Source organism: Equus quagga, chromosome 8 (assembly GCF_021613505.1).
Source record: "Equus quagga isolate Etosha38 chromosome 8, UCLA_HA_Equagga_1.0, whole genome shotgun sequence".
Taxonomy (NCBI): domain Eukaryota; kingdom Metazoa; phylum Chordata; class Mammalia; order Perissodactyla; family Equidae; genus Equus; species Equus quagga.
Genome location: NC_060274.1, coordinates 16,896,759 through 16,923,397, shown reverse-complemented (window position 1 = coordinate 16,923,397; position 26,639 = coordinate 16,896,759). Strand labels below are relative to the sequence as shown.

At 41.4% G+C, this 26,639-nt stretch overlaps 2 protein-coding genes and 1 pseudogene across 4 annotated transcripts in view; 2 read left to right on the top strand and 1 right to left on the bottom strand.

Annotated features, from left to right (window-relative positions):
* Positions 1-7,650, bottom strand: part of NUP43 (nucleoporin 43) — a 14,193-nt gene extending 6,543 nt beyond the window's left edge. The window contains exons 1-6 of the mRNA XM_046668770.1: positions 7,479-7,650; positions 7,058-7,180; positions 6,097-6,174; positions 4,934-5,114; positions 3,259-3,394; positions 2,352-2,503 (exon numbers count right to left, since the gene is read on the bottom strand). Of these exons, the coding sequence (XP_046524726.1) occupies positions 2,352-2,503; positions 3,259-3,394; positions 4,934-5,114; positions 6,097-6,174; positions 7,058-7,180; positions 7,479-7,598 (790 nt within the window). The 5' untranslated portion in view covers positions 7,599-7,650. The remainder of the gene's footprint in view (positions 1-2,351; positions 2,504-3,258; positions 3,395-4,933; positions 5,115-6,096; positions 6,175-7,057; positions 7,181-7,478) is intronic.
* A 1,579-nt stretch (positions 7,651-9,229) lies between these two features.
* Positions 9,230-9,983, top strand: LOC124243803 (WD repeat domain phosphoinositide-interacting protein 4-like; annotated as a pseudogene).
* Positions 9,984-11,479: 1,496 nt separating this feature from the next.
* Positions 11,480-26,639, top strand: part of PCMT1 (protein-L-isoaspartate (D-aspartate) O-methyltransferase) — a 53,068-nt gene continuing 37,908 nt past the window's right edge. For all 3 annotated transcript variants that reach the window (XR_006889792.1, XM_046669883.1, XM_046669884.1), the window contains exons 1-3: positions 11,480-11,723; positions 24,125-24,229; positions 25,715-25,746. Coding sequence is in view for 2 of the 3 variants with exons in the window: in XM_046669883.1 (XP_046525839.1) it covers positions 11,495-11,723; positions 24,125-24,229; positions 25,715-25,746 (366 nt within the window). In the remaining variant the exon portion in view is untranslated. The remainder of the gene's footprint in view (positions 11,724-24,124; positions 24,230-25,714; positions 25,747-26,639) is intronic.

Here is a 26,639-nt window from a genome sequence, read left to right as displayed (position 1 = left end):
CTGAGCTAACATCTGTTGCCAATCTTCCCCCTTCTGCTTGAGGAAGACTGTCGCTGAGCTAACATCTGTATCAATCTTCCTTTATTTTGTACGTGGGACACCGCCACAACATGGCTTGATGGGCGGTGTGTAGGTCCACACCCAGGATCTGAACTGGTGAACCCTGGGTTGCTGAAGCAGAGCGTATGAACTTAATCAGTACCTGACCAGGCCGGCCCCCTATTACATTTTTTTCTTTTTACGCAAAAGCATAACAATGGGGTAATTCTGAAAAGAATTCTGAAAAGAAAAAAATTGGTAAGTTCTCTTATTTTCAAATCCTGTGTCATTACTGAATGAAGGTCATATTATTGAAAAGACAGAGACCATAAAAGTAATATACAAATGAATTTCTAAGAGGCAGAGTCCAACTTGGGCTCATGCCAGGACTCCAGATACTTCTGGTCTATGTCACAGAAATAGCAACTAGCTCCGAGCAAAGCAAAACCTGGCAATGCTCCAAGAACCTGGATCCAGTTTCAGATGGAAGGCTTTTAAGAAGCAAATTTGGGATTGAGGACCCCTCAAGCTCTAAACTTGAAGGGAACTCTGTGTGTCATTAGACATCTGGGAGCCAATGACTGGCCAGGCCGCCTTAGGAAGTTATCTGCAGCATGCAGACAAAACAGGCAGTCTGGGAACAAGGGTTCTGAGGTTCTGGGTGACCTTAAAGAGGCAGCAGAGAAAGTGCCTGGGGTCCAGCATAAAAAGCGCAAGGCACATGTTTGCAAGCTGGCAATTTTCATTCTGACAGTTACCACAACTGAACATCGTGCCACAAAACATTAAAAGGTCACCTTCCACAGGAGGAGAGGAATGTATTCTGGGTGAGTCCCTGTATAAAGTACATTCACACTGTTTCATTAAAACAAAGTGAAACAGAACAGCCCGGAGAGCACAAGCAGACTGCCCAAATCTAGCTTCTTAAGTATTTATTTCCAAATTAGAAAACAAACCTCTATAAAACATCTTTCTTTTGTTTTGTTTCAACACTTTTTTTTTTTTTAAGATTGGCACCTGGGCTAACAACTGTTGCCCATCTTCCCCTTTTTTTTTTTTAAGGATTGGCACCTGGGCTAACAGCTGTTGCCAATCTTTTTTTTTTTTTTTCCCAGCTTTATTTCCCATCTCCCCCCCACCCCCCAACCCCGGTACATAGTTGTATATCTTAGTTGCAGGTCCTTCTAGTTGTGGGATGTGGGACGCTGCCTCAACATGGCCTGACAAGCGGTGCCATGTCCGCACCCAGGATCTGAACCCTGGGCCACTGCAGTGGAGCGCGCGAACTTAACCACTTGGCCACATAGCCAGCCCCCAAAACATCTTTCATTTCTAGCCAAAAGTCAAGATGAATTCAAAATAATACATTACAATCCATGACATCTGTGTGTATTGCTTAACAACACAAGCTAGCAGTTAAAAAGGGGGTGGTGAGAAGAGTCTCCAAGTCTGGAATTCTACTGCCGCTGGGTGGGCCAACGTCAGGCTCTAGGAGGGCATACTCCATTCCTTTTTCTTCTCTTTTTTCTGGGCATAGCTATAACTGGAAGAGGCAAAACCAAATTCTATCCTTTTATTTGTTTCTTAAAATATAATCTTAAAAGTCATTTGTCTTTCCAAGGTAATAATGTGAAATTTACTTAAACTGAGGAGTTGCAATACAAGTATAATGTTTGTTCTTTTGTACTTTTATTCAAGCAGGGTTCAATACGAACTTATCTTAAGTCAGAATTTAAAACTATAATCTACTTTGGCAATGATATCAAAGACAGCAGTGATAAAACGAAAAATTTTGGCCAAAAAATGCCCACCAAAACCAAAAGACAGACATAAAAAACAACAAAACAAGAGCCTGTATCTATTCTTGTTAAAAGAAAAAAAAAAGGTACAATAACAAATTGAGGAACACAGATTGGCAAATATTAAAAACAACAGCCTGCATTTACACAGGAAAAGGCATTTTCACGTACTGAGTATGGCCATATAAACTGGTACTGTTTTTATGTAGAACAATTTGACAAGTATCACAGCTTTAAAATTATGCAAACATTTCAGCTCATCAATTCTTCTAAAACATTATCCTAAGAAAATTAAGTGTATAAAAATGAACATATAAGGATAATCACTGTGGTTTTTAATAATGAAACATGTTAAAGAACTTAAATGTCAAAAAGGGGTTACTTATTTATTACAAATTTATACAATTCAGCCAAAAGCTGATGTAAAATGATCCATATGTATCGTAATGGAAAGCTGCTTACAATAATCATATAACTAACCAACACACACTTATATATGTCCCCAATACTTACTTTCAGCTTCATGGGCCTTCAGCAGAGACACGGGCATAGTACCTTGTCTAACGTCCCAAATACTCAACATTCCATCCTGGCCCCCAGTAGCTACAACGTGCTGCTGGTTGGGATGTCGATCAACACAGTGGAGTGGTACTCGGTCACCAGTCCTTTCATGGAAAACACAGTGACATCAAACGTGTTGTAAAGTATAATTTAGCTTTCCATAATCCAAGAAACATGTTTCATTCTAGTAACTAAATGATAACTTTGTGGCTGGAGCTAATGGCTAAACTTAAATCATGTCAAAAATTGACTACATTAAACATATTTTTAAATATTAGAATTTGGGAGGGAATTAAAGGCAAAAGTTATTCATCCTCTCTTCAATTTGGAGACAGGGAGCAAGATAATTTGTAAGATGTGCAAAACACATTTCCATTTCTTGGCTTTTTAAAAACATTACATGTCAGCAAAACAGCATATTCTTTACTTCCAATTTAATGCTTAGTTTATACAATTATTTTTTCAGTTTGACACGTTCTATTTTCTTCTTAGAGAAGGTTGCACACATAGAATGGGGATTTCTGCTCATAAAAAATATCTTGAATTGTATTTTTCTCCCAATCACCTCTAGAGTATATTATACCCACTATTGACAGAATCATCTGATGGCAAAAGTTAGTTCCCTGCTGAATAATATAAACTTCAAAGAAATGGAGGCTCTGAATCAATACAACAAATATTTACTAAATGCAGCATGGTAGTATCAAGCCCATCAAATCATACTTGCTTTATCAAACTTAATCAGGGATCACTCTCTTAAAATGCAATTACAATACAACATGGTTTAAAGTCAGTTGCTATAGACAATTGAACAAATTAATTTTGCATTACACCACTAAAATTACAAATCAAAACTCACAGTGATAAAATCTGAGAGGGCTCATTTCCTTGTTGTCTGAAATCCCATATTTTTAACTGTCCAATTGAATTAACTGTAAGAATCTCTGGAGTTCGAAGGAAGGTCACAGCATGGAGCGTGCTGCTATCTGCATTGTCTACAAATCAAGAAAACAGCAGTGCGTGTTAATGGGCCGCCCTTTCCATGAAAATCTCAAGTCACATTCCTTCTATTGATTGAAATATTACAAATGAAATTTTAAACAAGTCACAGCTTAATTTCTACAGAAAAATGCACAGCAATATAGTTGTTAAAATGGACTCTCCCTTGATAGAAAAACAGTATCACTCACAGGACGTCTGAACTGCTTTCCAAATAGAGGGCTGAGTTTTCACATATTTCTCTGTTTCCACTTAAGGTTACCTTCACGCTTTGAGACAGCTACTCAAACTCGTCTATATCCAATTTTATGTTCCACCATCCCTGAACCCAGAAACTCCACTCTACTGGGCCAAACCCCAGTGCTTCCTCCACAGTTCACTCTGCCCTTGCAGTATTCTGCTGACTCATCTCAAATCTACCATCTTTACTCTCATTAATTCTCTCCTCCTCCACGAAGTCCTTCCTGATTGCTATAATGGTCCTTTTCTTTTTTCCTAGAGTGTTTAAAGCGTATACCTCATAACTTAGCATATACTTAGGGACTTTTGTTTTGTGACACCCCTCCAAACTGCCACCAGGCGATGGTCCTTAACAATTAAACAAGTGGTGTCCCTCAGAACTAAAAATCATAATAAACAACACAAAACACTGATTTATGGGCTCAATCCATAGAGGTTCTGATTTAGGAGGTCCAGGGTGGTGGACTGTTAAAAATTTCCCCAGGCTTGGGGCTGGCCCAGCGGCACAGCGGTTAAGTGTGCAGGTTCCACTTCGGCGGCCCGGGGTTTGCTGGTTTGGATCCTGGGTGCGGACATGGCACCACTTGGCAAGCCACGCTGTGGGAGGCGTCCCACGTATAAAGGAAGATGGGCATGGATGTGAGCACAGGGCCAGGCTTCCACCGCAAAAGGAGAAGGATTGGCAGCAGATGTTAGCTCTGGGCTAATCTTCCTCAAACGGCACTTTTTGTCATTCTCTAAATGGCCTTACTCTGCCTCCACGCTATTCCCTTTGTCTTGTGTGCCATCTTTTAGTATTACTTATGGTCCAAAACGTAGATTAAATTAATTGTCATCTGTCCCTCAATTCTTTTTTTTTTTTAAAGATTTTATTTTTTCCTTTTTCTCCCCAAAGCCCCCCGGTACATAGTTGTATATTCTTCGTTGTGGGTCCCTCTAGTTGTGGCACGTGGGACGCTGCCTCAGCATGGCTGGATGAGCAGTGCCATGTCCGCACCCAGGATTCGAACCAACGAAACACTGGGCCGCCTGCAGGCGAACTTAACCACTCGGCCACAGGGCCAGCCCCTGTCCCTCAATTCTTTATTCAACAATTGCCTCCAGTCAAAAAAAAAGTTTCTCTCTCCTCTGCAGCCACTTATTCACACAGGCCTTATCAGCATGCCGTCGTGATACAGGGATCCTGCTCTGTGTATTTTTATATCCCTCAAACACCTAGCATTGTGTTTACAGAGCACATGGCAGGTGTTCAGTTACTATATGACAGACGAAAGAAATATAACAGTTTCTCTCACCTATGGTTCTCACAGCTTCCTTGTGATCAGCTCTGAAGAGATTTATCCGACCATCTTCTCCAACTGTGACGATTTCTGGGTTGCTGCACACAACACCCGTGCACGGTGCACTGCGACAGGAAGGGCTGCCCGGGCTTGTGTGGTAGTGAGCTGCTGTCCACTGCTGGCCGACTGAAAGAGTCTAAGTGTCAGAAAGCAGCACGTGATTAATCAAAACAAAGCTCTAAAAAGTAGCACTTTTCCCCAACTAGAGTATTTTTAAATTCTGTCTCACACCCTTCTAGAAAAAGAACAACTCTCTTTTTCGTTTGTAATTCCAAGTCATAAAGTCTAGAACTACTCCCCTCAAAGCTCTGCATACACTGGATCACGATTCAAAAGGAATGCTGCTCAATAAAGTCCCACATTTACATCAAACCAAAGAAACGGGTTTTAGGCCTCAGGGAGTTATTTGTTCAAAAGTAACTCTAAATTCTTAAGGGAATTAGCCTACGTCTAAAAAATAAATCTCTACACTTTCTAAGACTCCTTTAAGAAAAACACTTAACAAGACCTGGGTCTTATACTTACTCTGCACACCTATTCGCAAGGGGACCTTTATTAATCCCAAAGTCTAAATAAGCACTCTCTTCCAGCAACTTAAAAGTGTTACCACAAGTGGGGCTATTTTAAAGAATTGCCCTCTCCACTATGCTTTGAAGGTCAGCACTTGTGGGCTTTTGCACATAAGAAAGGCACTGAAAAAACGGCCAAGTCTTCATACAGTATATCCTCTCTTCTAATTAAAACCCAGGTTCTATCCACAGACACAAAGAAGCTGTTTATATTCTCTCTCATGATACCTGAGCTAGAAGGTGCTCTTCCTTTTTTCGAAAGAATAGAATAGAAACTTAAAAGAGAGAATTACAGGAAAATCGCTTGCCAGAATACCGTCTTACTAGGTCTAAACTAACAGAATTGATTTAAGAGATACCCAATTTCAATAAAAGCTCACACAAACACGGTTCTTGAATTAATGTATTAAACGATGGGTAATATTTTTCCCCCATCATGTTTTGAGACTACAAAACTTTTTATTTGCGTCATTATTAAGTACAATTTTCTTTAAGCCTTCCTAAAAATAATTAAAATACAAATTCAGTTTTCAAACAAAAGTTCTTTACCTGGTTATTTGGATGGTGAAGGAAAAGTGTTACAGATCCTGTTGATGAAGCAGCTACAATCCTTTCCTGGTCAAAGAACTAAATAGAAAATTCCCACTTGTTATAGATTCAGAAACAGTAGCAGGGAGAAAACCCATTTGTTTAATTCAATTAGCAGCAGAAGGATTTTAAAATGCAAAGAGCCTATAAATAAAATCGGATGATAGATCTGAAAGTCAAAACTTATATACAAATAAAAGCATTTTCGTAAAGAATAAATAATTTTTTCCCTAAATTCATTCACCCATAATTGACTTAATTTTGGACCACTACCATAAAGGTTTAGAAAAGTATCATTCTAAAGTTAAGCAGCTTTCTACAGAATAAAACGCACGGAGTTTGAAGCTATACGGACCAGGATTTAAAAATTTAATTCCATTCTCAATACTTACTGCTAACTTTGAGACTGTGGCCTAGTTAAGTTCTCTAAGCCTTGGCAAACCTTTAAAATGAGAGAACTAATCCCTACTTAGGGAGTTGTTATAAGAATTCAAAAAGCAAAACCATGTAAACTGCCTTGTACAGTGTTTCTCACATAGTACATGCTCAAGAGATCTTAATCTGTTTCCTTATTGATAAAACAGAGATAACAATACTTGATTCATAAGCATGTGATGAGAATCAAATTAACTTATGTAAAGCTCTCTAACTTATGTAAAGCTCCCCAAACAGTGCTTGGCACATAGCAGACAATCAATTAATTAAAAAACAACAAAAACCAGGATTAAAAGACTAGGATTAAATCTACATCCTCTTCCCCAGTCCTGATTGTGCCATGATGTTGGCAAACTATAACCAACAGAGAACTCAGTTTTCCTGTAAACCCAGGGTGAGTCTAGACAGCCTTTATGATTCTTTGCATCCTTTAAGATATTACTTTCAGTTTTTAAAAACTTAGCTTTTGGATATTACGCAGACTTACCTGTAAGTCCATCACATCACCATGGTGTTTGATATCGCACAATAACTGATGGTCTCCTTCAAACCCTCCATCAGAATCCAAGTTCCCAAAATCTCCAATAGACCACAGTGAAACACGATTTTCCTGTAAAGCAGAAAGTTTTATCTTGAGCTGAAATATACGTTAACCTCTCGGAAATTAAAATTTGTATTGCCTTCAAGCCTTGCTTTAAAAGCATCTCAGACAAAAGATACGGTGCCTTCAAAACACAAAATTGGAGGCTTAGGCACACCGTCGATGGCTCGGCGGTACCGGGCAACCGAGACGGGGACTCGAGGGGCAGAAAAGAGCGAGAGGAGCTGGAAGGCGAGGGAGCTGGCGCGCTGGTTCCAGGAGACCGGGAAGAGAAGGCAGGGGCTCCCCGGCCCGGGAGCGGGGGTACCTCATTGTCCCAAGAGCCCGTAGCGAAGGTCTCCGCAGTCTGCAGGCTCCCCGCAGGCACCGGCCGCCAGCGGGTTTTGCTAATTTTCTGAGACACAAACTTGGCGTAGATTTCCTCCATGCCGAGAGCAACGCGAGCAGGTACCGCAACCAGCACGGCGCGCGCCTCGCAACCCCGCTCCTTCCCGTGGAGCCCGGATTGGCCCGGACCTGACGAGGCGGACGGTGGCCGCGGAGAGCCATTTCTCCTCCATCGGCAGTGCGGGCGCTACCAGCCCCCAAACGCGAGGAATTGGGATGCCCTTCTTCACCGCGGTGGCCCTGACCAAAAGCAACAGTGTGAGGGCCTTGTGCTGTAGGATCTGCTCCTAATGTGCAAAATCAGTATAGGAACACTGAGACAATGCATTTTTGCAATAAATGTGCAATGTAAAACAAATTTAAGAGCAAAAATAAAACAATGCAAGAGAAGCCACCTAGTAGCCACACCTCAGCATTGTTTTGCATTTCACTGAGCATAGAAAAGATTCGAAATCCTTAAATTCTCAAGGAAGTATGTCCATTAATGTACCAACTTATATTCTAAACCTCTCCCTCTTTGTTCCTCAAACAAATCCTTTGCTTCAAAGTTGTTAATACACTGTCAGAGCCTGGAGTTGGAATTCTCAAGACTCCAGTTCTAGTGTTTTTTTTGTTGTTGTTTTTTGGTGGCTTTTTTTTGGTGAGGAAGACTGGCCCCGAGCTAACATCTCTTGCCAATCTTCCACTTTTTGCTTGAGGAAGATTGTTGCTGAGCTAACATCCATGTCAATCTTCCTTTATCTTGTATGTGGGACTCTGCCACAGCATGGCTTGATGAGTGATGTGTATGTCCTCGCCTGGGATCTGAACCCATGAACTCCAGTCCACTGAAGCAGAGAGTGCAAACTTAACCACTAGCCACCGGGCAGCCACTCCAGTTCAAATTTTGACGCCCATTGCCTAGTTGTGAAACCTTCCACAATTTATTTATGTATATAATTAAGAATGAGTTTGATATGTAACATGCATAGCCCAGGAATCAGAGCTCCAGGTCCCTTCTTCTCTGCTTTCAGTTACCCCTATTACATCTTTTTATTCCTCTCTCCTTCTCAGAATCCTGCCCATCCTTCAAAGACCAGTTCCTTCTGGTATCTTTTCCTGATTACTCCAGCCCATGACAATCTAAATAAACATAGCACTTGATACCTAGACCACTAATAGCATTATATTTTGCCTTCTGTTGCTAGTTTTCTTTGGATGCTGATCTCCCTAATTAGAATGTAAATCCTATTGCATACACGAGTTATGACATTCATCTTTTTCAAAAACCTCCTTTACACTATATTCATAACTGTATTGGTCGTTTCTTTAAAAGAGGCCATGATGTTTTGTTGTTGTTGTTCTTTTTATCTGACATTGGTAGTTTTATTTCACAACCACAGCTTGTGGAAGCACCACATGTAAATGTAATCCGTCTAAGTCAGTTTTAGAGAGTTACCTTACTGAGGACTTACTGGTTTTGTTCTGTTTTTGTTTTTAACTGAAAGACCATCAGGACACGGCAGAGAGATGAAATGGAAAACTATGAGAGTCTCAAAATGACAATTTTGCTCCCAATATTGAATAAAGAACGCTGTTTTCCCACAAGGTCAGAAAGTGGGGTGGCGGGCGGCACCGAGAATCTGGGCTGGGATTGGGGACACGTGGAGGTCAGGAACGCAATCCTGGACCATGACTCGGCAACTACTTGGAGGAGTGAGCAGCCTGCGTTTTAACCAAGACCAAAGGTGTTTTTCCTGTGCCATGGAAACAGGTGTGCGCATCTACAGCGTGGAGCCATTGATGGAGAAAGGACATCTGGGCCATGAGCAGGTGGTCAGCATGGGCCTGGTTGAAATGCTGCACCGCTCCAACCTGCTGGCCCTGATGGGCGGGGGTAGCAGCCCCAAGTTCTTAGAGATCTCAGTGCTGATCTGGGACAATGCGCGGGAAGCCAAGGACTCCCAGGACAAGCTGGTGCTGGAGTTCACCCTCACCAAGTCAGTGGTGGCTGTGCGCATGCGCCATGACAAAAATCACGCTCCGTCTCTGTGTACTCCTCCTCCAATACCCAAAAGCTGTTTGAATTTGACACCTGGGACAACCCCAGGGGGCTCTGTGACCTCTGCCCCAGCCTGGAGAAACAACAGCTAGTGTTCCTAGGGCACAAGTGCGGGAGTCTGCAACTTGTGGACCTGGCGAGTACGAAGCCCGGAACTTCATTTTCTCCGTTTACCATCCCTGAACTAGCCAGGCACCGCAGTGGCCTCGGCCTTCCATAAGGGCACCCTTATTCGCCTTTCTGACCCGCAGTCCAAGGAGAAACTGGGTGGAGCTGCGCAGAGGCACTAACCCCGCCATCCTCTATCGCGTTATCCTCAGCAGTGACGACTCTGCTTTCAAAGATACCCGCCTCAGCTGCCGCTCCGCCCATCTGTGTAGATAAGTCTTTCCTCCTGATGGAAACTGCAACAGAGAGGCTTTCGATGTGTGTCTTGACATCTGCGATAAGGATGACTTTTAAGGACCCTGTGGGTTGTGATAGGAACCTGCAGTGGCAGATTATGAAGCCTCGAGGGTGGGAGTGGGGAAGATTGGGGGTGCTGTGGAAGCCACCAGCCAGCAGGCATTAATGGAGCAAGTGCCCGCTTTATACTCAGCAGAGGAATGTCTAAACAGCTCACGTCCCCCAAGCACTTCTTGATGACTGTGTGCCTGTAGGGCCAGGCCAGGGACCCTGGGAGGCAGCAGACCCCCTAAGCTCCCAGCCTGGAGAAGACTGCTAGGGACCCAGAGGGAGTGCTCTAATCCAACCTGTAAGGTTTAAAAAAACTTCACAGGAAAAAAAAAAGAACACTGTGTTGAGTGTGGTTTCGTTTATGGTCACAAAATCCAGAAATAGGTAATGTATATTTCGGATTAGAAGTAGGCTGAGTATTTGACAAAATCTGGTGAGAACTAGCATTTGAAAAATGCAGCTGACGCAGTAGCACAGATGTCTTGGCATAGCTTTGTTTCCTTCCTTAAAAGTTTATTGGACTAAATGATGACTGGATTCTGACGGTCTCAGTTCTGATTAGGAGTCAGCAAGTTCGATGCGACAGGCAATGCTCCCTGTCAGCTTCTCGCTCATTGTCTTGCACAGCTAATAGCAATAAAGCTGGTGTCCAATCTAACGGTGGAATTTGTGATGCTTAATTAGCTGAAAACGCACACTTGTGTTGGGAGAATAACACATTCGCCATACGATACTGTGGTATTTTTAACCAACTGCATTGTTCTGAGCAGCATTCCCCACGCTCCACCCTACCTCCATTTCATGGTATTCTTCCATTCTATGCATTTGAGCTTTAGAGTTGAGAACAAACCAGGGTCCCAAGGTATCTGCTAACCTAACACTGATGGACTTGTCACAAAGCCAGAGGCTAGAGTACTCGGGTTAGAGAGGGTTCTATTAAGATTAACCAGGTTCCACCATAGGGAGCTCAAACGGTAACCGACCTATGTATTAGTCAACTGGGTTGGGTGAGGCAGGACGGAGGAAGCCCACCGTCTAACAATCTGGACAGCTATAGGAGCAGACCCGCGGCTGGCAACAGCTGACACGACGCCACTGCGGAGCCACCGGCAGCGGCGGAACCAGATCGGCCCCGCCATCCTGCCGCCTCGCTCGGTGATCGGAGCCGCAGCCAGGCACGCGACGCACCACGCTTGGGCCCACCCTGCCTGGCTGCAGGGAGAACCCGGCAAGGAGGCGGAGGCGGTGCGCAGCCCGAAGCCCTGAAAGGGGTACGCAGCGGCGGCGGTGCTGACTCAGCCCGGCCTCCCGGCCGGTCCCCAAGCAGCCGCAGCGGCCACTGGCGCGGGCGGCGCGGCACGAGGGCACCCCCGCCTCTCGCCCCACCCGGCCGCGCCCGAGACCGCGCGGCGTCACAGAGCGCATGCGCGCCGCAGGGGATGCCGGGAGCGCGCAGTGGCGGCAGCGGCGGCGACGGCAATCACAGCGGCAGCTACAGCGGGGACGCGAGCAGGGCGGTGACCGTGTGGGAGGTGTTCTCACTCTTGGGGAAGCTGTTGGGCACCGTCGCCGCGCTGAAGGTAGTCCTGTACCTGCTCCGGGTGTGCTTAGCGATGGCCTGGAAATCCGGCGGCGCCAGCCACTCGGAGCTAATCCACAACCTCCGCAGTAAGTGCCACCCCCGCCCGGTGTGGGGCAGCTGGGGCAGGCCGGGCCTTGACCGGGTCCCCCCGGGACGTCCGGAACGTTCTGTCTACCCCGTCCGTGCCTGCTGGAGGGCCTCGGCGGAGGGTTGCACCAGCCGTCCCGAGCGGCATGCGCGTGCGATCGCCTCCCCCGGGACCTGTCACTCATCGGCAACGTGGTTGCGAAGCGGGGAGAAAGGGCCGGGGCCCTTGCTGGTGGGGCAGGGGCCAGCGTCTCCCCGCGGGCCGGGGGGGAGGGGGCGCGGCACAGGTGGTGGGGCTGTCACTCGAGTCAGCCGCCTGCTTGTCCGGGTCCGCCGGGCGAGGGGCGTGCCCTCGGGGTGGGGAGATGCTGGCCGGACCTCCTAGAGACAGGACTGGAACCGAGGGGACCCCACCCTGGCCCCCCGCTTCTTCTCACCTTCCTCCTGCTTCAAAATCGGCCTCATTGCGAGCTTTCTCTCCTATCCTGCCTCCCCCGCCCTCCCTTTTTTCCTCTGGAGGGAGATGCCACCGTCTGATACAGGCGAGGGGAGGAGAGGAGGATGAGAGTATTGTCATTGCGGATGCTGGGAGAATTTTCTGGGACGGCTGTCCAGTGGAAAGCTTCGTGGGGGGCGGAGGAAGAAATAATCAGGAGATGCTATTCCTGAGAGACTTGTCTTTGAGGAGCCATTAGAGCTCCCGGGATCCAGTAAACGATTGTGTGTATGGAATGTTCTAACTTTTTTCGGGGCTACTATGTGCTTTAAAAGCCTTGAATGGAAGTTTCTTTATACCATTCTCTTTAGTTATTGTTTTCCTTCCTCTGATGATAATTTTAGGATGGGATGAATGCTGTGTCACTTTCTTTTTTTAAATTGAAATATAGTGTCGCCGACTGGTCAGGAGACCAGAAGAACCGCAGTCCACAGTACTCTCACTCTGCTCAGAATTTATAGCACTCTCTTTGCCACCAGCTTGCGAATTAATCATATCCTACCACGTGGTATTTTTAATTGTCGTATGTTGTTTAGCTTTTCATGTGTTTGTTATGTTTCCTAAATAGATTTGTAACCTCCTCGGGGGCTGGGACTTTTTTTTTTTAAATGTCTTTGAATCCTGTCAAAGAACCTAATACTCCTTTCTTTTTTCTTTAATGCCAATTAAATGTGCATTATATGCTTGAATGTGCTAGGAATACCAAGATGAGTGAGAGAAATCAATAGCACTGTCTGGCACATGGTTAATACGTAATATTAGTCATTTGACTTTTTTTCCTTTACAATATTTAAAATTTGGAAATTGTGTCCTTACTGTTTAGTAATGAAGAATATTTAGATTTCCGAATTCTGTCGAGCATTGCCACTTTATGGAAGGATATTTGATTGGAAGTGGATGTTTATATACTGAGGCAGTATTATGAAATGTGATTTAGTTTCCCATGGATTGCATGTAAGCTCAATATGTTGTAAATATTTTAACAAAATTTCTTAATTTAATGCCGTCTATTGCAGTGTACATACCTGAAACATTCTATACACGAATTGTGATTAAGTAATTTTCCACCAGTAGGTTATGGCAGTAGCCACTTGGCTGTGGCAGAAATCTGTAATCAGTCAGGCTCTTAGTCTCTTTTTTGGGCCAAATTTGTAGTAAGCCAAGACTATATTTTTTCCCAGTGGTTTTATTATCTTTAAATCACTTTTTTTTTTCCCTTAAGCTTTGTTTTTTGAAGAAGATTAGCCCTGAGCTAACTACTGCCAGGCCTCCTCTTTTTTGCTGAGGAAGCCTGGCCCTGAGCTAACATCTGTGCCCATCTTGCTCTACTTTTTTATATGGGGACACCTGCCACAGCATGGCTTGCCAAGTGATGCCATGTCCACACCCGGGATCCAAACTGGTGAACCCCGGGCCGCCGAGAAGTGGAACTTGCGAGCTTAACCGCTGCACCACTGGGCCAGCCCCTTATTATCTTTTTAATGTATTGTATTATCATTCTTAGCTGAAATTTCTCAGGATATTTTTTTCTATCAGAAGATTTAATAAATATTTAATACACATATTGATATTGCAAATATTTAGTTTTATCTATGACTGGTAAGAGGAAATTAGAATGCTCAAATTGTATAGCCTTTTTTGTAACACTTGTGTGACTTTAATTTCACCTTCTTGCTGAATTAATTCTAGCTAATAGATTTTATTTCCATTTATTATAAAAGTAATATTTGCTCATGTGAAATTTCAATTGGCATAAAATTTGAAAATTTCTCCCTCTAATTATTCTACTATTCTGTATTCTTCCTAACGTAAAGGCTTCTAATTGAATCTTTAGGGAAAAATTAAAAAGAGATATGTTGATGTTGAAGTGAAAAGGGATCTGCAAACTGGAAGAGGAAGCAAATTGCAGTTTTAATGTTTTGTTTTTTTTTAAATAAGTGAAGTTCGGGATTGGTTTAGTTTTAATCTTATAATAATTTTATGGAAAGTTTCTACTGAGTTTTTCTTTTATAAAACATCATAGTAAAAATATGATTGTGTATGATTTCATAGTTGATTCATTTATAGGGTATTTTAGACTCTAATGGTACATCTTGTAAATCTCATAACTTATGTTATGATGACAGGTGCTCTTAAATAACTTAGAACAGTGACCTAAAACTTGAGCATGCTTCAGAATCTCCTGCATCACCTGGAGAGCTTGTTAAAACACGGGTGCTGGGGCTCAAGAATTTGTATTTCTAACAAGTTCCTAAGTAGTGCTGCTGCTGCTGGTCCCGGGACCACACTTTGAGAATCACTGACGTAGAGAATTGAAAATTACAAGGTTGAGCTCCGCCCGTGTTTCAGCTGAATCACTTTATGGTGTAAAATAAAGGTTTAGCAAAGAAGTCGATGGTAGTCCTGCCCAATAGAACTCTCTCTAATGTCTACATCTGTGCTGTTCAGTGTGGTACCTGCTAGCTACATGTGGCATTGAGCACTTGAAATGTGGTTAATACAACTGAGGAACTGGATGTTTATGTTATTTAAATTAGTTAAATAGCCACATGTGACTAGTGGTTACCATATTGGACAGTGCAGATCTATAGAAATGAAAAATATGTTATAATTGTAGGCTGATAATGTGCTAAAACAAGTGTGAGCCTACTTAATCTAGGGAATGTGACAATTTACATAATGTTTATATTAAAGTGTATTTTCTGCTTTTCTTGGGATAATTTCAAGCCATGGCAAAAGTTAGGAACAGCGGGGGGCAGGAGCAGATGAGGTTGAGAGAGGTACTTTCCTAGAGCAGGGGTGTCTAAACGCCTGTGGAAGGTGAACTCTTAGCTAATAGACTTCAAATGCTGTACTGGCCACTTAAAACAATGCTAACAATTGTTCTTTTACCTATTTTTATTTGTAAAACAATCCACTACCCTAATGCGTCATTATTTCTACTTATGTTTCCTTTGCATCCTTGATTGTGTCATTTTGCGTATATAATGGATTTATAGGATTTGTCATTCAGTCAGCTGATATTTGACTATCTTCTAAAAGCCAGACACTGGGGATACAGCAGTGAACAAAGCAAACATCCATTCTGTCTGGAGCTCACTTCTAATGGGAGCAGACAGATAAAATACATTGTCTGTCACGTGATAAGTGATGCCGGAGGGAAGGAGGATAGGGAGTGTGGGGTAGTAGGTTTGCAGTTTTAGGGGAGAAGGCCTCACCGAGGTGTCATTCGAGCAGAGATTTGGTGGAGGGGAAGAAATTCAAGCCATGCAGATGGAGCTGGGGGACAGGCATTCCAGGCAGAGAGAATAGCAGCTGCTAGATTTGGATTTGGGGTATGGGAGAAAGACTGGAGTCAAGGATATGACACCAAGCTTTTAGGCCTGGGCGACTGGAATGACTTGCCATTTTCTGAGTTGGAAATAATAAGTGAGCGAGCAGCAGGGATTTTTGGGGGGGGGATGCGAGGAGGTGTGGGAGAGCAGTTTATTTTGAGGAATGTTGGGTTTGAGATGCTTACAAAACGTTTAAGTGGAAACCTTTAGTAGGCATTTGAATATGTAAGAATTATGATAATTTGTAGTTTTGTAGCCTTATTTAGTTCCGCAAATAAATTGAAATTTTTTTTTATTCTGTTCAGAGTGTCAGTTCTTAGCCACTATTAGCATAACTAGTGGAAAAGAGAATATTCCCATTAGTTTTATCATGTGCATTCATGGGCCAAGTATAACCAGCTAATAAAATACTAAGGGCTGGGCCTGCCCCGTGGCTGAGTGGTTAAGTTCGCGCACTCTGCTGCCGTGGCCCAGGGTTCGGATCCTGGGCGCGGACATGGCACCGCTTGTCAGGCCACGTTGAAGCGGTGTCCCACATCCCACAACTAGAAGGACCTGCAACTAAGATGTACAGGGGTGGTTTGGGGAGATAAAGCAGAAAAAAAAAAAAGAAATTGGCAACAGTTGTTAGCCCAGGTGCCAGTCTTTAAAAAAAAAAATACTAAGGGGCTGTTTTCAGAAACTGGGGCTTCATTTAGAATTTAGAAAATGTCTCCTCATTTTAACTTATTTCTAGTCCATCTTATGGGTACATATTAGTAAGTAAACTTACAGTGGATTGAATATGATTTAATTTATATGATTTTGGGGAGGAATTTTAATATCAGTGTGTCTACTTTAATTAAAATTAAATAAAATTAAAAATTCTGTTCCTCAGGCACTCTAACCACATTTCAGGAGCTCAGTATGAGGCTAGTGGCCAGCCTGTTGGATAGTACAGGCATAGAACATTTCCATCGTTGTAGGAAGTTCTGTGGGACGGTAGTAGATCTGGATGCTGGGATGTATTACATCCTGTTTAATGTGATCTTAGCTCCACTGTGCTGTTGCACGTATTTTTATTAGTATTACATTTAGCTCTGGCCAACGTGTAGCAGTGAAAAAACAAGGATTATCAGACAAGGGTGATCTGGATGACAAGAGAGTCATCACTTTATATGACGATTTGATGCGATTGTGGTTGTTTGGTTTAGCAATGAGAAAGCTTGAGAGAGCAATGGTGTTTAAATAGTTGAAGAAATGTCATGTAGTAGAGGGTCAAACCAGGACAAATAGGAGGCAGATTTTGGCTCATTATAAGGAAGTATTCACAAAGCAATCCTAACAATCAAAGAGTTGGCTTTGAAAAATAGTGTTTTCTGTCACTGGATATGTTGAAGCAAAGAATGGTTGACCATTTCACTGTAAGGGATATTGTGGAAGAGATTTGTTGTCAGCTTTGAATATACACTAGATCTCTAAGGACCCTTTTAAATCCAAGATTCTGTCATTTTAATCGCATCATGGGTCACATGAAATCACCTGTGGGGGGTGGTGTGTATGTTTTAGGAGAGAGTCACAGAAGTTAGCAGTTGGTTGCCTATATTTTAGTTTTGCATAACATTTTAGTTTATCAGAGATGTGAGGAGTCCGAGGAGCATCCTCCTTTGAGAAATAGTGTTAAAACAAGTAGTTAACTGTAAGTATCTATTAAGAGTGATCCTGGTCTAGAGAAACGTGTGTTTTTAAATAATCTGCGCTGCTTGCATGATATGCTTTATCATAACTTTCCAGCAGGTAAAATTCTTCTTTGATTATAGTGTGAATTTAAAACTAATCCCTTTCAGACTTTCTGTACTGAGAGTGTCTCAAGCTCTGCTTGCCGCTTATCGTACCTCATTGTTCTAGGTGGGAAGTGAGAGGTGACCAGTTTGTTCATTTCTTATTGTTTTCCCTGGCATTTTGATAGTTGAGAAGAAATATAGAGTAGATGATTAACAACCATTCAAGTTGTATAAACTGGTATCATAAAGTAATGTTTCTTTTATTGAGCTGTAGTTTTATAACAAGTTTAGAGAAAGTTTCTATATGGCTTGAAATCCACCTGCAGCTTATTTTCTTACCTGCGTTTGCAGTACTTCACACCAGCACACGCCCTCTCTTCTTCGTTCCTGCCAGGGTTGCTTCCATTCTTCTGTTTGCCCGGGTCAAAAATCTTGGCGTAGTCGTTGGTTCTTTCAGACTGTCACCAAATTAACTCAGTAGTTCTTAAATGCCTTTCGTAGTCATCCCTTTCACAGTATTTTCATTGATACTGTGCTAGTCTTGGTTCTTAGTTCACACTTGGAGCAACATGCCTCCAAGTGGCTGACTGGTTGGCACACGTTCGGTTTCCCTGCCCTCAGATCCATTCTACACATTATCCTCATCTTCCTAGAGTGCTGCTTTCTATGTCACTTTTCTGCCCAGGCTTCCGATTGCTTACTGTATCAAGTGTCAACATTTCTTGCTTAGCTTTCAGGCCCCTTTGGGGTCTTTTCCAACCTGTTACCTTGCTCCCACCCAGGTTCTGTTCTTCAGAGTCCTCTCATTTTCCTCCTCATAGACCTGTGCGTTAGGTACCTGTTTGGCTGCTGTAACAAAGACCAAAATAACAATGGCTTAAACAAAATTAAAGTTTCCATCTCCTGTAACAATCAAGTCTAAGCAGTTCAGGGCTAATATGACAGTTCCCTGTGCTGTGGACCTTGACTGCTCCTCTGTTGTTGTGCTCCCCAAAGTCTTTCCCTCATCTGCAAGGTTGAGGGTAGTTTACCTCCATCATTTCCATATTCCAGCTGGTGGGGAGAAACCTAGGGAAAGAAAAACCCCATTCATTTTAAGGGCATGACCTGGGAGTAGCATACATAATTTCTGCATATGTTCCATTGACAAGAATTTCTTTATAAAGCTACACATAACTACAGAGAGCTAGATAATGCACCCAATTAAAATTCTACCACTGTGAAAGAAGAGGCATTCCTGCCATCTTTTACATCTTGCTCATTGGAGGAGTGTGTGTGTATGCGCATTCACACACGCACATATTGTATATATCTGTGTAAATACATGCTATCTATGGTAATGAGGTTAGGAGAGTCAAGATTTTTGATCAAATAATACATGTACGTGGTTAAAAAATAAAATAGTATAGAAGGGCTTATAATGAAAAGTAACAATTGCCCCCGTTCCTTCTCACTGCCAGACTCATTACATAGAGTGAACCACTTTTAGCTGTTTTTGATTCTTGTGATTATCTTCATGTCTCTAAATCATATGCTTAAACTGCTATTTCTTGTTTTATCAACTTTTGACATCATCTACTGACTTCCTGCCAAGATGGATTACAAACCTATCCCCGCGCCTCCATAAAGTTGTGTCATAATTTTTGCTTCCTCTTTTGTGGTTACCTTTGCACCTTTGAGTCATATACTTTAGCCGCAATTTCTTGTTCCGTAATTTATAGACTGACAGTACTTCTTAACCCTTCCACTTTGTAAGAAAAGATACTAGGGAGATCTCCCTCTCATTTTTCGTCTTACTGGCGACTCTTTTACGTTGTCAAAGTTGATAACATTGCGTTTTGTCTGAGGAGTAAATAAATGCCCTGCACTTTATTAGTCTACGATGACTGTGGAAGTGTTCTGATATTCGAGTCATCTGAATGTGGAAAGGGGTGTTCCACATCAGTGGACCTCTTCAAGTACAGATTATGGTACCAATTTATTAAGGAGTTAGGCTTGATGGCTTCTAAGGCCTCTTGTGACCTTGAGAGTCTGTGAATCACCTCTCTGGAATTTGACTTGAGTTCAGGACAAATGAACCACTCAAGAATTATTTTGGGAAGTGAATTAATAGAAGTCACTAAGCTATTTGAATACATTAGTAGCAGTACAGTGAAGTGGGCAACAGGAATATAACATCGCGCTGACTGGCCCTACCCCTTATTTGCTCTGTGATCTTGAATAACTTAGTCCTGTAAACTCAATTTCATCATCTGTAAGATGGAGTAATAATAGTGCTTACATTACAGGATTGTGAGAGCCAACATAAGGTTGTTTCACATTTTTAAGGTTTTTATCTTAAAAGAGACAGTGTGTATAGTGTGCTTAGGATTTTGTGTAGCACATGGTAAATGTTCAGTAAATGATATCTCTATGATTACTCTGATTTTAAAACCTTTTAAAAAATGCTTCCACTGTTTTATTTACTTCATTGTTTTGTTTTAATAACCTTTTTGGGTAGCTTGCCTAAGCTTGTTTGTGTAGAAGTAATATTTTCTATTTGGGTTAATTTATCCAAAATTTATAATATTTTTTTCTTTTTTTTTTTGAGGAAGTACTGAAGTTAGCCCTGAGCTAACTGCTGCCAATCCTCTTTTTGCTGAGGAAGACTGGCCCTGAGCTAACATCCATGCCCATCTTCCTCTACTTTATATGTGGGACACCTACCACAGCATGGCTTACCAAGCTGTGCCATGTCCCCACCCGGGATCTGAACTGGCGAACCCTGGGCTGCTGAAGCGGAACATGTGCACTTAACCGCTGTGCCACTAGGCCAGCACGAAAATTTATAATATTTTAAAGAGGAAAGATGATATAAGTTTGTCTTTTCTGGTCTATGACTATTTATAGTGTTTCTCTTGGTGTAGCTTGTTTGCTAAGTTTTAAAAATATTCTTTTGTTATTTGGAGGATTTGTATTTATACCTTTTATAGTGTCCTTAAACCATCTTTTTCTTAACTATTTACTATCTGGTCAGTCAGTATTCAATGGTAACCTTTGATTCCTCTTATGGCCTGTGTGACAATGGTCTAATTCTGCGTTTCCCTTTTTTCTCTTCCTGTTGTTTTTAGTTGCATTCTTGCTACTTTGTCAGAATGTATAACATTAAGTAGTATTATTCCACCCAAGGCTCTACTCTGTATTTTAGTCTTTGCGCTACAATTGGGTCTGTGTCCTTTGCTGGTGTATCCCTGCTTATCCCTTGTTTAGATGAAGCACATCCTCTAGAAGGTTCCTCAGGAAGGGCTTGTGTACAACATTCCTGGAGTTATTGCACATTCAAAATGTTTTTTCTGTAACCTTGGTATTTGAAGGACAGCTTGACTGGGTATAAAATCTTTGGCTTACACTTTAAAAAAATCAGCTTTATTGAGGTATAATTTACCTAAAAATTCACCAATTTTAAGATTATAATTTGAAAAATTTGGCAAATATAGTTCTGTAACCATGACCCTAATGATATAGAACAGGGATCAACAAACTATAGCCCACAAGCCGCATCTGGCGTGCCGCCTATTTCTAGTAGAGGCTTCTTTTAGTGCAGCCACGCCGCTTTGTTAGTGCTATCTGTGGTGGTCTTGCACTCCATCAGCAGAGCTGAGTACTTGCAGTGAGACTGTGTAGCCTACAAAGCATAACATATTTACTACGTGGACCTTTACAGAAGTTTGCTGATTTCTGATACAGAATGTTTCTTTTACTCAAAAAGTTCCCTCATGCCCCTTTGCAATTAATCTCCTCCTTTTGCCCCCAACCCTTGACAACCACAGATTGGCCAGAGTTTGTTATAAATGGAATCTTATAGTGTATAGTTGCCTTGTCTGGCTTCTTTCACTGAGATTAGTGGTCTTGAGATTCATCCATTTTGTTGGGTGCATCAGTGGATTGCTCCTTTTTATTGTTGACTTGTACTTTCTTTCTTTGAATTTATTGAAAATACTGCTTCATTCTTGCTTTGCTTTGAACGTTGCCTTTAAGAAGCCTGATGGTTGCCTAATTTTTTTTTTTTTTTACTCTTATTAGATAATTTGATCTTTTGGCCTTGAGTTTCCAAGGATTTTTTTCCTTGCCTTTAAAATCTGATAGTTTTATTAGTGTATCTCTTGAAGTTAATTGTGTCTGGTAATACTTTTACTTCTAAGTTTTCTCAGAACATAGTTTTAAATATTGGTTCTGTCTAATCAGCTGAAATGTTTTGATTTGCATTTTGTTTTCTTTTTACAGTAACTTTGAATGGAGTTGGTTTTTGTTTTCATTTTTTTCCTATTTTTAGGTATTTTGTGGACGCAGCTCAAGAGCCCTTTTTGTCAGCATAGTGACTTGCAGTTTCTTTAATGCGTGATGGTAATGATGGTAGTAGTGGCGGGAGAAGGGGAGGAGTCGACATATCTTGTTGCTGTTTTGTTTCTGCAGGTTCCTTAGTTTTCTTCCTCCTTTCATTTCGTTGCCACATCAAGAGGCACCATCCTTTCCCTGTTTATCTGATTCCCCCTCGGAAGCAGTGCTTCTTGTGCTTGCCACCTCCAGTTCCACTCAATTTTTTTTTAAACAGTTTTGCTAAAGTGTAATTCCTACCATATAATTCACCTATTTAAATTGTAAAGTTTAGTGGTTTTTAAAAAAATATTCACAGATATGTGCAGCCGTTACTATGGTTAAGTCAACATTTTCATTAGCTCAGAAAAATACCCTGTTTCGCCCTTCTGTTCCCTTAACCCCTGACCATAAGCAGCTGCTAATCTACTTTCTGTCTCTACAAACTGGCCTATTCTGGACATTTCATTAAATAGAACCATACAATATGTGGTCTTTTGTGACTGGCTCCTTTCACTTAGCATAACGTTTTCAAGGTTCATTCATGTGGTAGCACGAATCAGTGTTCATTCTTTTTTATGACTTAATATTCCATTGTATGGTTATACCACATTTTGTTTATCCATTCATCACTGGAGGGACATTTGGGTTTCCACTTTTTGGCTCTTATGAATAATGCTACTATGAACGTTTGTGTACAAGTTTTTGTGTGGACATACAGTTTTGTTTCTCTTGGTTGTACACACAGGATTAGAATTTTAAGTTCCTTCTTTGTGGCCAGTGCTGTGAACCTCCAAGTGCTAGACCTGCGTTCAGTATTTTGCTACGTAGTGTGGTACTTCCTCTTTTTGGGAATGATTTTGTATGTACTTCCTCTGTGTCCCCTGCTGCCGTCTGCTTTTTTCCCTTGGAGTATCTCTCTCTTTTTTTTTTTTTGGTGAGGAAGATTGGCTCTGAGCTAACATCTGCACCAGTCTTCCTCTATTTTGTGTGTGGGACGTTTCCATAGCATGGCTTGATGAGCTGTGTGTAGGTCCGCCACTGGGATCTGAAGCCACGAACCCTAAACCAGTGAAACAGAGCACATGAATTTAACCACTGTGCCACCAGGCTGGCCCCTCTTGGAGTCTCTTAAACCTCACCCACTACCCTTGCTTTCTGTACTCACAGACTTGCAGCAATAGTAGGAGCTTTAGTGGATTTGTTATTTAATTTTCTACTTACAGGTAATTTGAAGTCTAGATATTCTCTGCCTCCTAGTAATGTGAAAGCGTGGGTCGTGTGTGGTTTTGTATTTGCCCTTCTTGATTTTAGCTTTAGGCTTTTTGAGCAGCTGTTTGGAGAAATTCAGATTCTGGTGGCTATCATTTCCCTCTAGAACCTGGAAGCTACACAGTTGATGAGTAAATTAAATTAGTTTGCATAAATATTTTAAACTTCATGTGATGCTTTTATTGAATCTCATTTTAAAATAGTCCTTCATAATGTAGCCAAATCAAGCAAAGGATGTTTTGGCTAAAAAATTTTATTTCTGAATAAAGTCAAGTTCATACATTTAATCTTACAGATCTTAGATCTGTGAGGACAGGAACAATGCTATCTTGTTTATTCTTATAATCCTAAGCATGTAGCACTCTGTCTGGTATGTATAGATAGTCAATAAACGTATTGAGGGAGTTAATAAGGGCTTTATTGAATAGTAAGTGTACACATGAGACCATGAGAGTTATTGGAGTTTAACATCTTATATTTAACCTCAAAGAGTTGACAGTTGGGGGAGCCAGATATATATATTATTGATCTTGCTTTCGTTCTTGAAAAATTGGTTCCTTTTGGGCTCTGTAACAGTTTATCTGGTTGATTTTCATCCACTTCTGTGGCTGCTCCTTGTCACAGTCTTTGAGGGCTCCACTTCCTTTGCGTATCTCTTAAACGTTTGCTTTTGTCTCTCTTCTCTGTGTGTTCTTCCCTGGCCACTTTAGTTCACTTCTCTTGCTTCAGTTGCTATCTATATAACTCGAAATCTAGATCTCTTTCCTAGGTCTCTTTTCTGAGCCCCAGGTCCATGTGTTCAGCTGACTGCTGAATATCTCTATTTGTATGGTCCATAACGCTAACCGAATAAATAAGTTGTCCTTTTCCTCCTTAACTCTGCTACTTCTCCAGGATTTCTGCAATCAGTCTATGACATGAGCATCTCAACCGTTACCCCCCTCCCTCCTCTAAATCTAGTCAGTCAGGTGTGTGTTACCTACTAAATATAACTCACATCCTTCTACTTTTCTTCATCCTTACTGTCATCATTGCAGACCAGGTTGTGATTACCTGGGCCCTTGCAACAACTTCCAGTTTTGCTCTCTTCCACTCCGATCTACAAGCAGCCAGAGTGATTATTCTGAAATACCTCTGATCATCTCACTATCAGCCTAAAATATTTGTCTCATTCATTTCAGAAAATGGAATCATCAAGACAGATAAAGTCTTTGAAGTCATGCTGGCCACAGACCGCTCCCACTATGCAAAATGTAACCCTTATATGGATTCTCCACAATCAATAGGTAAGCTTTGGATTTCTGAAAATGTCACATTTTTACTCCTTTACTCTTTAATTTTTCTAGATAGAAATAGGCTGGAACACAGATATTTATTTTTACCTTACAAGTTTGAATTTTATGCCTTAGTAAGTTTCATAATACCAAACATATCCATTTTGATAAAATGATATTGTATATGGAGTATCTTTTCTATTTTCTCAAACAATATATAACATGTAGATTTTTTTAAAGCAGTTTTTCTTAAAATATACTTTTTTTTTTTGCTGAGGAAGATTTTCCCTGAGCTAACATCTGGGCCAGTCTTCCTCTTTTTGCTTGAGGAAGATTTGCCCCAGCTAACATCTGGGCCAGTTTTCCTCTACTTTATACTTGGGTTGCTGCCATGGCATGGCTGACGAGTGTTGTAGGTCTGCTCCTGTGATCTGAACCTGGAAACCTGGGCTGCTAAAGTGGAGGGCGTCAAACTTAACCACTATGCCATGGAGCTGGCATAAAATATACTTTTAATGAAAACTTACAGTTTAAGCTGAGTGCCGAGTTTTCTTTAGGGGCCTTAATATTGACTAAGGTGGTTGTTTTGTATTAGCATCAGTTTTTAAAGTCAGTACTAAAGGAAATCAGTGTCAGTTTTTATTGACTTCTCTGCTTCACCTGCCCTGACTTTTTGGCTTTTGCTTGTTTTCAGAAAGTTCCGTATTTAACTCTTTCTCCTGAAGCAGGTTTTGCTGAGCTGCTGAGCCTTGGCAGTGGGTGCCTTTGAGGCTTAGAAGCACCTCGGGATTCTGTCGGCCAGCTGCCTGCCGTCTTCTGTTGGAGCGCTTTACACAGTCGGCAGAGGAGATCTTGGGGAGCTTCTGAACCCCGAAGGCACCTGCTACCACCGCTCAGTGAAGATTGTTCAGACGCAGACGCAGGTAAAGGACTTTGAGAAAGCAACACTGGAAGAAAAACAACTAAAAGCTAAAAACTAGGCAAAGGTTATGTGGATTACCGTCAGGTGGCAGCGAGAAGAGTAAATTGCCGTGGTTTCTTAGTGCCTTAAGCTACTGTGATGCCAGCTGCTCCTTTTTTTAAGTTGTGAGAAATAACGAAGCAATTTAATTTTGCAGGCATTTTGCTTACCTGTTATATGTGGAAACTTATTTTCTTTTTGTAAATCTGAAGAGAAAACAAGTCATAAATTTGTCAACTCAACTTAATTGAAATTCTTGCTTTCTTAGCTAACTCCATGAGAGAAGGGATTTTCAGGAGCAGTGGGACTGCTGCACCAGACGAGCACCTTAGCCTTTGGCGTGATTGTGTTTTCTGATTCTAACTGCTGCATGACAGTACCCTAAAGTACCAAATAAAGTTTTATTTTTTTGAGATCATAAAAATGAAAACAATTATTATGGAAAATAAATTATGGATGTTAGGAAAAGAAGGACGTGGAGTATTCGGTGGGTTTTTGCAGCTGCGTGTATCAGTAGTTCTCATCTTCTTTTGCAGGTTTCCAGGCCACAATCAGTGCTCCACACATGGTAAGTTAACTTTGGTCATTCGGGTACAAGTGGATCACGTTTTTCCTGTAAGATCACTTTCTTCAATAAAAAAGGTTTAAATAAAGTTTTAAACTTTTAAGTATATCAATTTTATCATCTGTGAATTGTGTAAATTGATAATGAGCATCTTATTCTTAATGCGTGGTATCTACAAGGAACTCTTCATGGTAGAAACTGTCACTTAAGTTTTTGCAGGTTGTCATTAGTATCTAATGTAAAAAAATTGGATATAAAAGATTATTTAGTGATGAGTTAATTAAGGGAGAAAATATTTTAAATAATATAACAGGCATATAGAAATCTCAAGTTGAATATTATTTCATATTTTATTTGGAAAATTCGCTAGGAACTGGTCAAGTATAGCAGCTAGGAAGCAGTAGAACTTTGAGAAGGACCTATTTCAAGTTATCTGGCACTTTTAATCTGTTGGGAATTTTCTTCAGTTTTAAATGTCAGTTATTTGAATGAGTACTCTGTTGGTTTTTTGTGACAAGAACAATAGCTTTTCTGATTCTCTGCAAGTGTTTGGCGTTGGAGAAGCTCTTATTTAAACTTAAAGCCTTCTGTATACTAAAACAAATTCTACACATATAGTGAACTGATAATTATACCAGAAGAAAAATATAGGAAAATTATTTATAAACACTAAATAGAAACAACTGTTTAAACATGAAAAAAGACATAGAAGCCATTAAAAAACCTAATGTATTTTGCAACATAAAAATTTGGTATTTTTGCAGAGAAAAAATGTTGCAAGCAAAATTAAAAGAAGAAAAACTGAAGAAATATATGTAATACATATGACAGCATAGGGCAGATTTCCATACACACACACACACACACACACACACACACACACACACACACACACA